The sequence below is a fragment of the Anoplophora glabripennis genome, unplaced genomic scaffold, assembly GCF_000390285.2.
Source record: "Anoplophora glabripennis isolate ALB-LARVAE unplaced genomic scaffold, Agla_2.0 scaffold356, whole genome shotgun sequence".
Classification (NCBI taxonomy): domain Eukaryota; kingdom Metazoa; phylum Arthropoda; class Insecta; order Coleoptera; family Cerambycidae; genus Anoplophora; species Anoplophora glabripennis.
In genome coordinates, this window is record NW_019416453.1 from 140,440 (window position 1) to 157,725 (window position 17,286).

Genomic DNA, 17,286 nt, shown 5'->3' on the forward strand with positions numbered 1-17,286 from the left:
ATCATTATCATTATCATTATCATTATCATTATCATTATCATTATCATTATTATTATTATAGCAATGGAATTAGACCCCTCGTCTACGCTTATGCTATGATGTTTCTCAGGACGGCTAAATCAAGTCCGTTTACACCCACTAACTTTTTGGTTAAGTTCTGAATCACCCTGTATACAGGGTTCTTCACGGTAAGTGGACTATTAAACGTTTCAGAGGAACCAAAGAGAATATGATTCTGAAATTTTGTTTACAGAGGTTATCAGATATGTTCTCTTCAATGAAAATAATGTCATCCAGTTATATCAGAAGTAGCTGTCAACTTCGTTATTTTAAATGGAACATTCTATATATTATTGCATTATCGTCAAGATAATCTGAAAATAAGTCAAAAATGTTAATGCTTCCCTGTACCTAGATCTAACCGTTTTCAAGATAATCGTCGTCATTTTACAAAAAATTTGACAGATGCAAGCGTTTAAAAAATTCCTTATACCTTTCTACGTTTTGGGAGCTTTCACTTGCTTTTCAGAATACACAAAGAACATAAGATGCACTCCCTTCCGCTATCAAAATTACCTGAAGAAAATTATACTAAGTGTCTCATTTTTCACGTTATATTTTGAATACTTAAATTGTATTGTATTTTTCTGCATTATATTATAGAAAATAAAATTCTCTTTTCACCGAAATAGGCATTGTAGGGATTACAGTTTCAATTTTCTCAGATATTTGCGGTTTATTTACATTTTAAAGAATATTACGTTAAAATGTCATCAAATGTGCCTCGAAAGGCAAATAATAATGATATTGTCACTCAGTATTCTACAAGTATCAATTACTTTCTGGACAAGAAAAATGCAAAATAAATTATTCTAATGAAGATATTTTGAATTTATTTTATATCCATGGGACATTCACCATGAATAAGTATTAACTGCATTTCTACGATTTGGTATTTTGCAAAATTTGAAGAATTGGACGCGACTGAAACTCGGCCAACTACATACAATAGAGTTCTTTGTAGAACATTGATTTTATTTTTCATAATTACTTTAATACAGTGCGTTGTTTCACGTTTGTTGAATCATTTAAATAATTAATTCATTTACACAAAAATAATACCTAATAAGATTTCCTTCCATTGAGATACGATTATTAGTAACTGCAAGTAAAATATAATGCAAATAAGCATCCCTTCATTAAGAAAACATTGAAATGTAAAGTAACCATAATTTTAAATTATAGTATCCTATCAACTTCATTCACTCTGAAACATTTAATAGGCCACTTATCATGAGGAACCCTGTATTATTTAAGCAACATTAGAAGAGGCAACACTATTTTGTCTAAATGGATACATACGGGAAAAATTTGAAAGCCTTGACAGTGAATCCGTTCTTAGTGAAGGCTTCCTTGATGTCATCCTCATTAACGGTAGCCGGTATGTTGCTGAGATGCAGCGTCGACGATGGTGGATAGATATTCTGGTAGTTCTTGGAACCCGGCTTCTTAAATCTGTGCAGTGGACTCTGGCTGTAGTCTTTGGTTAAACCAGCATCAGGCTGGCCTTCTTTGGGCATTTGTACTGACTGGTGTTTGCTCAACATCACTCGGATGTTCTTGCCGAACACTTTGAGCTTGTCCATATGGGTAATGGCTGCAGAAAATATAATAACTTACTACACATGCAGGGACAGAAGATCGTAAATAATGAATTCACGTTAAAATAAAATAAAACCAAAAGGGAACTTGAATCTCGTTACCTAAGTGAGCTTGATGTGGTTCAGCGAGTTGGACGAGAGCAGAGTCCTTTTTGTTGTAAAGGATCTTCACCCTTTGCACATCACCGTAGACGCCTAAAGGAAAGAGTGGAAAAGTTAAGTGAGCTGTATCTCTATTTCACCTATTATAATAATGCTATGTATAAAAATGTTGTAATAAACAAAATTCTAACACTAGCTTGTAGAGAGAGACTTTTAGACACATCAAGAGTATAAACGATTAAGTGTAACAAAAAACAATGGAATTTTAAACACAAAACATGCAGAATGATTAGAAATAAGTACACACACAGATTCTACGGAACGAACTTAGGAGAGAGACAATAAAAATTTTGAAAAGTACGTAACGTCTAGACAATTATCTAAGGCAGTAAGCTTTAAAAAAAACGTAAACAAAAAATTAAGGCTATTAAATTCTCAATTAAATAATAAAAATGAAAGGTAATGGATCTAGTCCAATTTACTTAAAACTGTTAATGCATTAATTAATTCTTGGAAAGTTTGTAAGTAAACTGGATTAACTCTGTTATTTTAATTGGCCTGCATTTAGTTATTGTTAAAAAATGTAAAAAATTATAAAATTTGACATAACGTATGTTAATAAAGTTATTTGTTAAAAGAACAGAGTTTGTTAAATGGAAACAGTAAGAGTAGATATATATTACGAAAAATAACAAAAAATGCATCCCTGAAAGTGTTCTCATTAAAAAAAGCAGAATATTTTCTTAACAACACTCACAAAATCATGCACATGTTTCAAATATTGGGTGTAATATAAAAAAAGTGCACACAAACAAATAATTTGTAAAATAAATCATGCAAATTAATATAAAAAAATATAAAAATCGTGCACATTGAAAAAAACCAATAATTAAATAAGAAAAATGAGTAAAAACGTCTGAAAATTAAATATTTCTAATACAGATGTGTTTGATTTAGAGCTCATTTGTTCTCTGTCTCTATAAAGGACTGCCCTACTAGATGTATTTTAATTTAAAAGAGTAATGTATTATTTTCCGATATAATTGAACACTTTAAGGGAAAGCAGCCATAAAATTGTTAGGTGACCTGCGATACATATCTACCCTACTGCTATGATATAATTAAGTGTGAAAACATACCAAATAGTGTAAAGAGAGCATCAGGCGTGACCATCTACAATAGAGAAAGATGACAGGAGGATGTAACGTGGCACAAAGAGGTAGCGTATATGCCACCGAGGGGCAGCAAATGTAAAAAAAGAAAAACAGCATTAGACTTTGTATAATCAATGTATACAGGTATAAAAATAGTACCAATGCGATCTTTTTCTTGAAACATTTTATTCATAAGGCTTTTTCATAGTTTCGCTCCTTTTATCGAGATTCCCCACAAAAAAGCCTTATAAAAAAAAATATATATAGCATATACCATCAAGTAACCAGTTTTATAATAAGGTTTACAAAAGAAAGTATAACGGATTATTGAAGAACAATTTTAATGATTAATGCCATATACAAATTTATCAAAAACAGAATGTTAAAAACTATACACAGTTCACTTTTAGTGCCCTACTTTATTAGTCTAGTTAAAAAATATTCTTGTAAGTGAAAAAAAAAAGTGAATTGAGTTAGTGGTTGTGGGTAAATTAATCGAAAATAAATCGGAGAGTTTTCAGTGAACCGCATTGGGCGAACCGCAAGTAAAAAGTTGTGGCTGCTATTCTCTACTCTAAATGAGTACCTACAAAGATCTAATAGGCAGTAAACTCAGAAGATGGTAAGATGGTAAAAAGTTAAAGCAGTTGCTGTATTGTGTTCTTCATTGTCATTAAGGATACCTTTCTTGCAAAATGTGATTTTTTTCTTTAAGTAACTATTAAAAATATATAACGCCATCTATTAGTTGCCGAATGTATTTCCGGTTAGAACAGAAAGTAGATGGCATTCATGTTGTGATTTTAAATTTAAAATGCACTATTGAGTATAGTTTCCTAGTCTATGTTTGTTAAGTACATACAGGGTGTTCGAAAACTCTGAACAAAAAGTTCAGAGAGTGATTCTATTCTTAAAAATATTCCTCAAATAGCACATAGAATTTTTTAAATATGCCTCATTTTAACAAAACGTAATTAAAAACAATCAACTTTCTAGTCAATATGAAAGAGCCATTGAGGTTTTGGAATTTTGATGAACTTGCTTTAAAAGTGTACCACATTTGAACAAAATCACGTAACTAAAAAAAGGTTATAGCAAAGTATTAAATAAAAAAATGCTTTGTGTCCTAGATAACTCTATAATATTGAGTTCATAAAAAGAGGCACACAAATTTTTATTGTTATTTTTATGAGCAGAACCACCCTACAAATTTTTTGCTCATAGTCTCCGCAGATCCTGTATAAGTTTGTTTTTTTTATGAAGAGAGAAATCATTAGGCTATATGCAGCTACAAGTTCACAACCCAATCTCTGAAATACAAAAAAATTTGCTACCAGCTACAATTTGGTTGTACAAAAGTACTAACCTCTTCGTTCAAGTTGCTGACCAGTAGTACGGTGGCCATTGCCATGCCTGGAGTGGTAAGGCCCCGCAATCCTGGTGCCGTCTGACCCAGGGCAAAGCTGCCTAGACCCGGGATGGCCCCTGCTACTCCACCTGCATATGGTGCTGCTAGGGGGGATGCCAGGCCATGCATGAAGGGGCTGCTGAGAACACCAGGTGCTCCAGCTAATATGGAATCTTAAGAAAAAGGAACATTTTTTATAGCAATCGTTAATAAGAGATACGACGCATGAATATTTTTAGGCTTTTAAATGCCCTGTATGTTAAAAGTATTTGCAGTGTAAATAATTTTCAATACAAGTATAAATTAATACTCTGCATAGTAGGTGTAAGATGCATAAAATATTTTATTTTAAAAAGCAAAAGATATATTAATTCTAATTAGCTATAAAATGGCACTACTATTTTTTTTCCAGCATCTACTTCAAAGAAAAATGATAGACTTTTTTTCTGATATACTAACATATTTTGTTACCTAGTGCGGTAGTTTTTTTTCCAAATGACATATATACTTGAAAATCTGTATTAAACATGTTAACTTTACTGAAAGTTTATTATTTTTACTATGCGTTTTAGTACTTGACGATATTAACTTTATATATAACATGAATAATGCAACATACTCAGACATTTTTTATAATATGGTTTTAATTAACACTACCTTGCGTTACTATTTTATACTTGGCAAAAAATATAAATACTGTGCATGCAATTTATTGCGAATTTTTCATAACTCTCTCTACTCACCAGCCAACCTCTCCCTAGCCAACCTTGGTTGAGTAGCGAGCAGCAGAATATCCGCTCCCAGTCCTCCCGCTAAACCACCGCTTAGGGCCAGCTGGTCGTTGGTGTCTCCAGTGGGCAAGTTGGGGTTTGTGTAATCCCTGGACTTGTCATTGTTGTATTTGACGTTCAGCGAAGACATCTTGGAATAGTCAATACGCAGCGTGCAGCAGCTATTGTAGATGTTCTGACCATCTAGGGCCTGTTTGGCTGTCTGGGCAGACTGTGTGTCTGGGTACTGGATTAACGCTTGGAATGAGTCTGCGAATTTAGAAATGAGTATAGTGATTAATTTATTAGAAAAAACTGTTTTGCGGATTTCGTAGCAATCAGTTAAAATGTGAATACAGTTCTAAACTTTGACAATTTTTATGTATGTGAAGAAAAATATTTGTACTTACTGTTTTTTGTAAAAGTAACAATCTTCAGTACTTTTCCAAAACGTTGGAATATCTAAAAGTAAATAATATAATTTTAGTATTAATTGATTTACTTATTTTTATAAATGTACATCTATTTTATTCTTAATTTTCTATATAAAAATGTATACCTACATATACTATAACTAACTGGATAATTGCACCTTTGAGAAATTTAATAAAAATACTTTACCATACTAAGGAGATGACTAAAACATACTGTTACAATAATATAATAAGTTGAGCACATCATAACAATAAACACAACAATTCCTTTATATTAAATTTTTTTTTTATTTATCAATTTATCATTTGTGTATTACCTTGATTTCAGCGAAAAGTTCTAACAGTTGTAAATAAATGGTGATAGAAATATATTGAGAGGGTATCCTTATATACCAGGGAATAAACATCTTAATAATTTACCATCAGAAATAATATTTGCTGATTTTGTAAATTAATGCTATTAGAATATAGCTAAAAATTTCATAATATGAAAAAATATATATAAAAATATTTTTCTGAATAAATATTTAGTTTATTTAGTTTTAACTGAATGTCAAAAAACCTAAACCAAAAATCTCCTTATAAGTCTAGATTGTCCTTACTTGGTATTCAGACTAGCAAAAAGTATTAGAAGAAAACTTTTTCCTAAAACTACAAATAAAAATATTCATTATTTGACCAAAATTCTATGGTGGTCATTGTATAATTTTTTAAATAATCATATTTTGTTTAAATGTTTGTATGGGCAATATTGACAAAATTTAGTATCCTACACAAATCTATATTCTGTACAGTATATTTAAGTAGGCTTTAATATAGGTACACTTACCAAATGTAAAATATCTAGGCTGATTGGATAAATCATGTGCTCGACAATAACCCTAAGGACAGTATTGGGGCCACCCTGTATATCCTGGCCATTTGTAACAGGAGTAGTTGGAGTAGCTGCCGGCGTCACAGAGTTTTGTGTAATGGCTTGAGCTGCCTGTAGAGCCGCCTGGGCAGAAGCATTCTAGGAGAAAATAAGAAAATCAGTTCTTCGAGTAACAAATTTGAAATGTTGTACTGCATGGTTAAAAAGGTTAAGACTTTTAAAATAGAAACAATTAGTACAATTTGTTCAATTAGAGGTCTTAAACTACTTTTATATCTGTGGGTAAAATTATCAAGTATATTTTTGTTGTAACTTTTAGGTAAAAATAATTTTAAACTATTGCACGCTTTTCATCGGGTAGATATAATTATTTGGTTTAAAATATTTTGATGTTTAACTTACATTAATGGTGATTTATGCAAGTTTTATCATAAAAAAGTCCTTACAAATTATATCCCGTCTAGTGAATTAAGTTATATTTCAAACAACAATATGCTGTTAGTTAGACACTGCATTGAAGCTAAAACAGCATAAACAGTAACATATAAGGAAGGATATAGAAAAATAAATATAATGTATTGCATGACGTCTAAAGAGAAGTCATAATCTATAGTACCTATCGAATATTTTAAAAAAGATTCAAGGGACTGACAATTTTATATGAAGCCCTATCATGGGAATAAGTTTACAATACATTTCATCTACACATCTCAAAAATGAGCTACTAAATGTAAGATAAATTAATGTTAGTTCAAAAACAGATAACGATTAATAGAAGCAGGTTTAAAGACAAGATGGCCTGCCAGTTTCATGTCTTCTTTAAAATCACAAATCTCGTCTATTAGAATTTGCCAAAATACATGTACAGTGGAATATCGAGGTTTGGAAAATATTCTCTTTATGGATGAGTTGGGGATTGGTACGGTTGATGTATGATCTCATACAGAGTATTAACTGTGGAGGTGGCAGTACAATGATTTGAAGAGGTACCTACTCTTATTAGTTGGGGGAGACCCAATGAACTAGTGAAAATGATGAGACAAATGACTTATGTACCTATATTGAAAACATGCTGCAAAATCATGTTTTACCATATTGCCCAGACTGAAAACCAATAGAATACATGTGGGATCATCTAAAAACTTTGCATATGATGAAGAGATCCTGTTTCAATAAGTACAAGAATAGAACTGGATTGCAGCACAAAAGGAATGGAATGCAATTCCTCAAGAATACATTCAATATCTATTTAGTAGCATGTCAAGAATATGTAAGCAGGAAATACTTGTTATTGATACTCTTACTTTAATCAAAAGTATAGTATTTGCCATTCCAATAGCATTTAAGGTTAAATATTTTTAATTTTTATAACAAATAGAAATAATTTTTCTTAAAGATTTTCTTATAAAAAAACAGTGAGTTCGCTTAAAATTTGTACAAAAAAATATTCCTGATACTAGCGTTTAAATGATGTGATTCCTGTGAATATTTTTACAAAAACAAATAATGACAATTTTAAAATATTTCATAATTTTGGACACAAATGTATACTCTATTATTATCTTCCAATAGGATTTACCACTGTGGATAATTCAATAATAAATTTTCAAAACTTGGAAGCAACTTGATTTATGGATTAATATTTTCATCAATATTAAGACTAAATTTAAGCTATAATTAACATGCTATGTCCTCTCTTGTCAGTGCCTTTGTTACGCGTCCGTTCTTTGAGATGGACTCGGCAGTCGCCCATTCCAATTAGGGGAAGAACACTAATAAATTCATCAAAAGAAAGCCGGGCTTAGCGGCACTTTAATCCCCGATCTCGTCAACCCAGTAGGCCGTGCTGGTATTTGTGCCATTTGTGGCTTGTCGCAAGGATTAGGGCGGAAAAAATGAGGATGGACGACAAACGTCAGCGTTTTTCATTGAAAGGGGGGGGGGGGCGATATGGTGGTGCGCTATGCTCGTCCCGCGTTTTAACTCTAATCGAAGTTCCCAATAATTCAGATGAAGGATTTCAATTTCATCAAACCGTAGATATTATGGGATATAAATATATTACTTAGTGAATTTTACTGAAATCGGTTAGAAATATTATGTTCAATTTCCTTTCCTCTTCAGCAGGTGATTTAGTATCCTGTCACCTAATTGTAAAGTCGCAAAGGGTGTTATGCTAGCTAATTCGATGCGTTCGTAATAAATGTTAAAACAACCAATGATTAGGCATAGATTTTGTAGAGTAGTTTTAAAATCTCATGAGCCGCGAAATGCGCGAAAGGCGTGGCGTATCCCCGTAATTCTTCTAATAAGCATGTTGTGGAAACATTGACTCAGAATTAGACCACGTGCCTCATTACAACCAGAAATGAACTAATTGATACGCTCGGGCATCAATAAAGTCAACTGGCGAACGTTCGTTATATATATTTTTATTGCTTAAATTAAAATAATAAAGAATAGAGCATTTTATTATGATATTTGTAATCGGAGCAAAGGCTTGTTTACGCTACGAGAGTTCGAGATAGACTGTGAATAATGGATGTAATGTTTTTAGGACGTAGAATAATTTAGGCGACGCGACGGTTGGAATTATGTTTCTGCGCATATCAATAAGGTCAAAGCTCATAAGATTTTGAAACAACTCTACCACGTAAGTTTTATAATCGCCCATATTACTTCAATGGGATCGCATTAGTATGATGGCAATCGAAGAAGTATAACATCGTGAACCTTGGCGTATCATTTATTTCACGTATTTAGCTTTTCCTTTTTGTGCAAATAATTGTACTTTTAACGTCGTGTCTTTATATTCAATATGTTTTGTATTCAATTTTTACATGATTTCTCCTTTTCTCCAATCAGATGTTGGTAATTCATCTATTCACCGACTATGGTAAGGCGTATTATCCATGACAATTACTGCATCAGTTTCGGTATGAGGTAAAATTTTCCATTTTCTAACCATTCTCTAACCATTTTCAAATACCCCATTGTCCATATTCTCATGGTAACCTTTAGTTCGTCGCAACTCGAACACGTGTAAACCATTGCCCAAAAATCCACATTCACTCACCATGTGTAATTATTAATCTCCTTTCCCAGAGAGTGCTTTTTATCCCGTCCAAAAATGCTTCTCATATCTATGACCATTTATCCATATTTCGTCAAGGTAACAAATTTTCGTTTTCGATGTATGACTACTATTTTCCTAAATATTCTTTTCGCTACTACAATACTACAATTTTGTTCTTTCTATTAGCATACTTTTTGGATTTTGTTTTTAAAGATAATTCATTTCATGTAGCAAAAGTTCTCGGGACAATCTAGGCAAATATTCGTCTTTTGCCATTGCAATTTGAATTTTCTTGAATGTTGTCATTTTAAAAATAAAACTAAATCATCAAAATAAACACTTTTGACAAATAATTTTCATTAAAGAACTGCGTTTTTCAATGGCATTGTTTATCGACATATCTGCGTTTCATGCTGGAATTATCTGATACAAATTGTTGATTTATTAAATTTGATTCTTTACGACTACCCTGATTATTATCAGATTGGCCGCTAATACTCGCTCACGATTCCAATTTCTAGAATAATTAAAATGTAAAAATAAATACACGTCCTGTACGTCCACTTGTACACTTATGACAGGCACTGACACGCAACGGTCGGACACTGACATTTCGCAGGATTTGAAGAAATCAAACCAGGCAGCATCAGTCGTCTCTCTTTAAGGATACAAAAAGCAAAGATAGAAATAGCCAACACTATGCGAAATGAACGGCACATTACAATTTCCACGCAGAGAATATACAAAATTATTTTATCATATTAGGAAGAAAAAAGTTTTATTTATTTAGCTTCACTGCCTACTGCTTTGGACCTAGAGCATAGGGCATTTTCTGAAGTGATAAAAAAATATTGTGTTTAATTTCCTTGCCTTTTTGGCAGCTGATTTGGTATATCTACCACTTTCTAATGTTAAGGCCACACTGAGCGTTATGCAAGCTATATCCGCTAAATTCGTTATAAGTATACGTTAAAACCAACTAAAATTATAACCACACAGCGCACTTGACTAGATGTGTTTACTACGCTACCTTTATTTATTAAACATAGCCAACATTGTTTTATATGGACGTGGCCACGCATAATGTACATGATACATAGGTTACTTTTGCGGTAAACATGTCGAAATAGATATTTTTAAAACGTCGCTGATGACGAGCATTGCCCATAAAGCAACAAATACATTTTAACAACGGCTTATCCCTTTCTTACACCACATATTTGTTGATTTTTTGCTCTTGATGTTTGTCATGAAGATTCTTTTACGGCTAGATTTTATAAACGGAAAAACATTTTGAATGTTACTTCTTCCACCGCGCAAATTAAAAAAAAAAATAGCAGTTGTCTTACTGGACTGGGACAATCCCCTCTCTGTTAAAGAGTAACTCATTTTCCGATCGTTTTACTGTCTTCGCTACGCTGCAAAGCGATTTAATTTAATGGGATGTTTACACTGCAGTCGTTCTATTAACGAAAAATAGATGCGTTCGTCTACATTGTGACTTAAAGGTCCATCGTAGTGCTGTAGATACTAGGCGGGCTTAACGATCTTTTCAAAAAGTTAGGTCTTCCCCGCCGATACGACGACGGCTCCATCGTAAAAGTTTTAATGGTTTTTAACGGTGTTGGGAAGTCGTGAAAATTTTTTGTACGGCGGAATTATTCATTGGGAGGCTCGCGTTTAAATTTTAATATTCACCCATAAGGAACCTTAATAGGGGCTTAAAAAAATGTTTATTAGCGAAACAGATCATAAACGGCATTCGAGGGTAATTTGCAAAGGATTCGTTCGATATAGGTCATCAGCTTATTTTGATAAAACTCAAATGATTTTCAATAGTTCTTCATTCGTAAATTTTATTAAGCTTTATAGCCCATTGCTGTTTTGAGACTAAACCAAAAGAAATAAAACATTTGCAAACGTTTGTTATTTGCTTCTCTATTTTTTGAAAAAATTAAAAACTTCAAATATATGTAGTAGTAAGTAACTATAAATAAACCTAGTCATTCGTGAAAAAATAAAATTGGGTCTGTTAATTTTGACGCGAGGTGTATATTGTTATAATTAATTTCAGAAATAACTGGAATGATCTTTCCTTTTCAGCTCCTGCAGACGAATTCTTTTGTTCGACGATAGCTTGCAGACATAAAATTTGTACTTATACATAAAAACGGAGGGATGCCGTTCCTCGAGAACGAACAAGCCTCTTTCCATGTAATCAGGATTAGCGGCGTTTTTTGATGACCCCGTTATTATCCCTACATGCACGCCCTAGAACGACTTCCGAAATGTTAAACGTAAAACTTTGATAGGCAGCGAAAACTGTAGCAATTCAATTAGCTCAGCAAAAAGGCGTATTTTTTTTAATGCGTTCCTCGGATAAATCTCGAAATTTTGCAAAGCGACAGAGATCAACCCGCTCAATTTAAGTATCCTTAATTATGTCGGCATTATTCTCTGATTAAAAAAAAAACTACCAGAAACCGGTTAATATTGACGAATCTGTAATTACTATCAGGGTTAATGTTTGCACTGGGAGGAGAACTCATTAAAAACATAAAACCAAAACGGGGGGAATGTTTTATTTTTGTACGCGATCCGTTTCTCGTTCTCTCGTTAACTAAATTACCGGTAGTTTTGTGCGATGTGCTACGTCGTAATTAGAGACATGGGTTATAATGCATTTTATACGCTGGAAATTACAGGTTTAGAATTTTTTGCCTGCTCTTCTAATTAGTATTAAATGTTTCCCAAAAACAACTGCAAAGTATAGTACTGTTAAATACAAACATGTTTTCGAATAGTGATATTCAGTAATAATAATACTCTTAAACCAAAAATTTCAAGTCTAAAATAAATATAAAAACTATAAAAAAATATAGAAATATGTATTTCTATGCCCATATAATTTTACAAGTGACTAAAATAGTAATAGAAGTATATTAAAAGAACACTACTGAAAATGAATCAGGCAACCACCGCGATGCCTATATGCTCCGGTCTGTACTGAAGGGCTCCTCTTTCATCGCGACACGACGCGACGAAGATTCGCTATCTCTCCGCTAACTTGGAACAATTGTCTCACCTTAAACTGTTTTATTTAGCCCGCTTGATGGATTCGATTGCATTGTTCCAGAGCCTGCTTAATTGGAAAGGGTAAAGCGTGGTAACAACCCGCGGGCCCACCTAGAGCGCCCGCGTTGACAAACCAGGACCGGAACGGAACATTTTTCGTTATTTAAGAGTCATACTTCATCCAAATGATAGTATTTCATCAAATATATGTTATATACTCTAAGCGGGGTAAAAGTTACTATATACCAAATTTCATAAATATTTAGGTCAAATTGAGTAGGTAGTTTTTCTTGCACAACCTCCAGATGAATTGAATTGATTTATTTCATAAAAAAGTCGAAAAAGCCATTGCCTTTAAAAGTTGCCAGAGGTATCAGGACGCATAGTCCCAACCTATATCTACCTCATAAAGATTATATGCTTAAGTGGCAGTCATAGATTTAATTGTCAAATAAATTTATTCGGCAGTTTTTATATTGATATAACAAAAATTTTCAAATTATTAAGAATCGTCATATTTTAGTCTAGCATTTTGAGATCCGATATTTGACATTATTAATTAATCACCCTGTATAAAAAATAAAACATTCTGAAACTATACATACACCTTACGTTGAGCTCTAGCGCCAACAAAATTTTACAATCTCAATCTCCACATTAATTGACACCGAAAAGTTGTTTTTGCGAATTGCACCTATTAAATTATTCCGGTGGTCTCCCAATGCCTTTTGGTGTATGGTAGTTCCGCAACTGCCCATATTCAGAGAGCATTATAGATAACCAGTACGGTCCTGTGTCATACTTAACTGTAACGATTATCTTGAAAGGTTTCAGTCAGGTTCTTCGAGGTGCAATAATTTGAAATATTAGACGGCAGGGGTACATTTATCAGATCCTTATAGGTGCAAGCCTTTCTTTTATTAAATAAGGCAGCCCCAGTTTAGTTAAGTTATATTAATCGTTCCCCACAAATTTTAAAGTGGCGATATATCTCCGCCTCCTTCTCGTGGAAGCTCAATTCTGGGGTAAGACTATTAAAATTTTTTAGATCATAATTAATAAAAAAAATAATGCTCCTATAATGTAAAAAATTAACAGCTTTGCAGCTTTAAAATCAATGCGTGTCAGAAAATCATTTTAATATTTAACACAAATAAAAAAAAACAATAATATTATTAAAATTATATTTTTATGATTTTTTAATTCAATAAGTTTGGTATTCAAATATATGAAGAATTTATGCCTCGCTAACAAGCATACATGAACTGCATGACAGTAGGCCTAGAAAAAAGTTTGCTCTTCCGAGTTCCGAGAACGACGGCTACCAAAAAACATACTTGGAAACAAATGGTATTGTTTCCAATTTCTGCCGATAGGCGCTGAAGTTCTTCTCGGTGTTGGCGTCGGTAGAGTGTGATAAGGTTGGTGATAAAAATTAATTAATTAATGCGTAATGAACAATTAATTAACTACAGTGTTGTTTAGTGTTAGAGTGCTAATTGTAATTCTCACATGGAAGAGTTTGAGAAGGGGCAGATCTTGTTTTGAGATTACCAGATATTAAGGTTAGTGTCCTGTTTAATTTCCACAAAAACTGGTTTAGATATCGTTTTCACAATTTCAAATTTGTTACACATTGATTATTGTGTAATAAGGGAGCAAGGGGAGATTTATGTATGTATATTTCCCCTACATACTTATTATATGTTTGAAGTTTTAGTACTTAATTTCTTTACTAGGTAACGAGGAATTTGAGGGTAACTAATATTCAAGTGGGTCTTCTTAATATTTATAGTTTACGGGAACATTATGATGTAATAATAATTGTATAAAGGTACCTATCACGTGTATTTCTTGTTATCGCTCTTGCCGTTTTGTTATTTGTTTTTTAATTAACTGACCATCAATCTCATGCTTTTTGCATCATCATCTGAATTTGCTTATTTACATTAAGCTATTACTATTTAATTATAAGAAGTATATAGGTACTCGCACAGTAAGTATAACTAGTTAGTGGGTATACGTAAGAAATTATTTTAAATCTTTTTATCGTGTTTTCTGTTTTATGTTGTCATCAGAAACAAGTTTTTTTTTAACTTTTGATATAATTTCATACATAATATTAAGCAAGTTTCACCATATTATTCTCTAAATCCGAAAAAAATGCTCTATATGTACAAGCGATTTACATGTGGACTTCAATGTGGACTAGTGGTAAATATACAGGGTATCCGCAAATTTAACCGATAACGTTTGACTGCATATTCACGACAATAAATAAATATGATCTAAGAAAAAAAAGTTAAATAAAAACTTTTTGGTTTTTGAGTAACAGGCCTTCAAAGTTGTCAAAAATAATACTAATTTAATTAATAACTTCATAACCCTTTTACCGATAGCATTAAAATTTGGCACATTTATTTGGACTATTATGGCGTATCATTAAGCTTTAGTCAAATCGATATACCTACTGGATGATAGTTTTTCCGGTTAGCTCTCCCTTTTAGTGGTCAAAACTTTTAGAGTGGTCGTATTTTTTTAAAACTGGTAGCAACATTGAAAAAATCGATTAATTTAAAAAATATATTGTCCCTTGAGAAAATCGCCTACAGAATGCCATTCTTGAGAAAAATGGCATTATTTGCAGGTCTGTGCGTTTCGGTTTGCAGAGCAGTGTCACGGATTTAAAACTTTAGAGTTCAGTAGGCGATGAAAACAAGATGATGATTGCTGTGGCCTACGGACACCCTGTATATATTATGTGTAGAACCGTGATTAATATTTGAGGAAGTATTTGTTTCTAAAATAAGTATATCTAGGTATTTATATTTGCAAACGATCATCATAGCCTCCTTTCACGAGTTATTCTTGGTAATAATTGTTATGCCCTGTCAGTTTTAATACTGAAACCTGTTCATTAACAACATTTTGTGAAAGCAATATTTTTTAAATTTCGATCTTTCATTTTTGCTCCAATCCAAACTTACAATTTCCAAGAGATAAAAAAAATCGACATTTCCTTAAGGTGAGTTCTCTGTAATTTTTTTTTTTGGGACTTTGTAATTAAGTACCTACGAGTCATTAACTGGAAAAAAAAATGTATTGAATTTGGTATTGATACTTGATCTGGTTTAGAAAATATTTTTAAAAAACTAATATCGGCAGCATCGCAAGAGCTCATAATTGACTTACAACTTTTTTTTACCAAAAAATACCCTGTAGAAGTTTAGTAAATAGGAAGATATGTACAGGGTGTTTTAGTTCAACTCTTTTGCGATAGAGACTTTTGATTTTAAGAAAAAAAAAACCCTGTTGAAGACTTCAGTTCAGTTTAATGATTTCACAGAGGGTTAAAAAAGAGTATAGAATTCACTTGATGAATGTATGCCATTCTGCGTATTTAAAATAAATACACTCTCCGAAAACGCAGACAAAAATTTAGTATAAATTGTCGCAAATTGAGAAATAGAAAACATTTTTTTTAAGAAATACCTACAACATGTCCGCCATTAAGTTACCAATGAGAAACTAAAAATATATATTTTTTAATTAAAAGTGGAGAGATATGCACTTTTTATAGTCCCAGTATTATCAGGAGATTACTTTGTGGATAATTCAAATTTGTAGTCAGAGTAACGACATGAGAGTTTTGTTTTTTTTATTGGTTTCATATTGGATTTTCGCATGTTTGATTCAGCGTATTTTTCTAATTACGATGATATGTCATATGATATGGTTTATTTTTTTGTCAAATTGTCCATTTTTACAAAGTGTGCTTTGAAAACGAAGCATTCAATTGTTACTTTAAATGAAATTTTGACAGGTACACTATTACTTACCAACAATTATAATCATTCGTGGAAATAATAGGCAACTGTTTCATATAGGCATTTCCAATGCCTCCTAGACTTTTTTTAAAATACAATACAATACAATTTTTAAATACAAACTTAATAAATTTGAAACTTTAAAAAGCCTGTAAAAAATTCATGAAATTTGACATTGACATTTAAATTTAAAGCACGTAAAAAACATATCTTCAATATAAATCTATGAAAGACAGACATTTTAAGTGATACTGATTAGTGATTACTGATTCGTAACCAGAGTAGGTACTGATTATGTAACCAGATCTTTGATAAAAGTTTCCGAAAGTCAAAAAACTGTAACAGGTCATGCATTGCCAACTATATCATTGTCATAAACCAATCAACAAATACAGTCGGGACTAACCGAATTAGGGCAGACACATTGTTGTCAGGTGGCGTACTATCACATAAGCTCATTTGACAAACAAAATTGCGGGTATAACATTTAATCGTCTATTTTGTTTCACTTCTGTTGCAATTAAAATTTCTGCGAAACAGTGAAGAGTGCTTTAAGTATTTCATTATAGTCCAGACGGTATCTGTTTCAAAAAGCCATATTTGGGTGAATCGTATATCCATGGAGATTTTTGGCTTTTTGGCTTTCAAATATCACTAGAAATGAAAATTTTTCTATGCGCATAAAAAAAAACGTGGGCTTAACTTTTGGCGGCACAATATGTTAAAAAAATTCGAAAAATGTCATATTTTTTTCCTATTTAATTATGTATCTTTTCAAGAGTTGATTTTAGGCGAAAATGGAAGAGGAAAAAAATGTTTGTAATTAAATTTTTTACAATACATGACTGGTTACAAATCGAATGAATCATGATTATTATGGTAAAAATCGAAAAAATCACAAAAAT

At 32.2% G+C, this 17,286-nt stretch overlaps 1 protein-coding gene across 2 annotated transcripts in view; it reads right to left on the reverse strand.

The window, feature by feature from the left end:
* Nucleotides 1-17,286, reverse strand: part of LOC108910043 (polypyrimidine tract-binding protein 1) — a 296,893-nt gene that overhangs the window by 2,924 nt on the left and 276,683 nt on the right. The window contains exons 4-10 of one of the 2 annotated variants that reach the window (XM_018714537.1): nt 6,359-6,541; nt 5,506-5,557; nt 5,069-5,365; nt 4,284-4,498; nt 2,903-2,936; nt 1,764-1,856; nt 1,363-1,657 (exon numbers count right to left, since the gene is read on the reverse strand). In XM_018714537.1, the coding sequence (XP_018570053.1) occupies nt 1,363-1,657; nt 1,764-1,856; nt 2,903-2,936; nt 4,284-4,498; nt 5,069-5,365; nt 5,506-5,557; nt 6,359-6,541 (1,169 nt within the window). The remainder of the gene's footprint in view (nt 1-1,362; nt 1,658-1,763; nt 1,857-2,902; nt 2,937-4,283; nt 4,499-5,068; nt 5,366-5,505; nt 5,558-6,358; nt 6,542-17,286) is intronic. The other variant, XM_018714538.1, reaches the window with a different exon arrangement.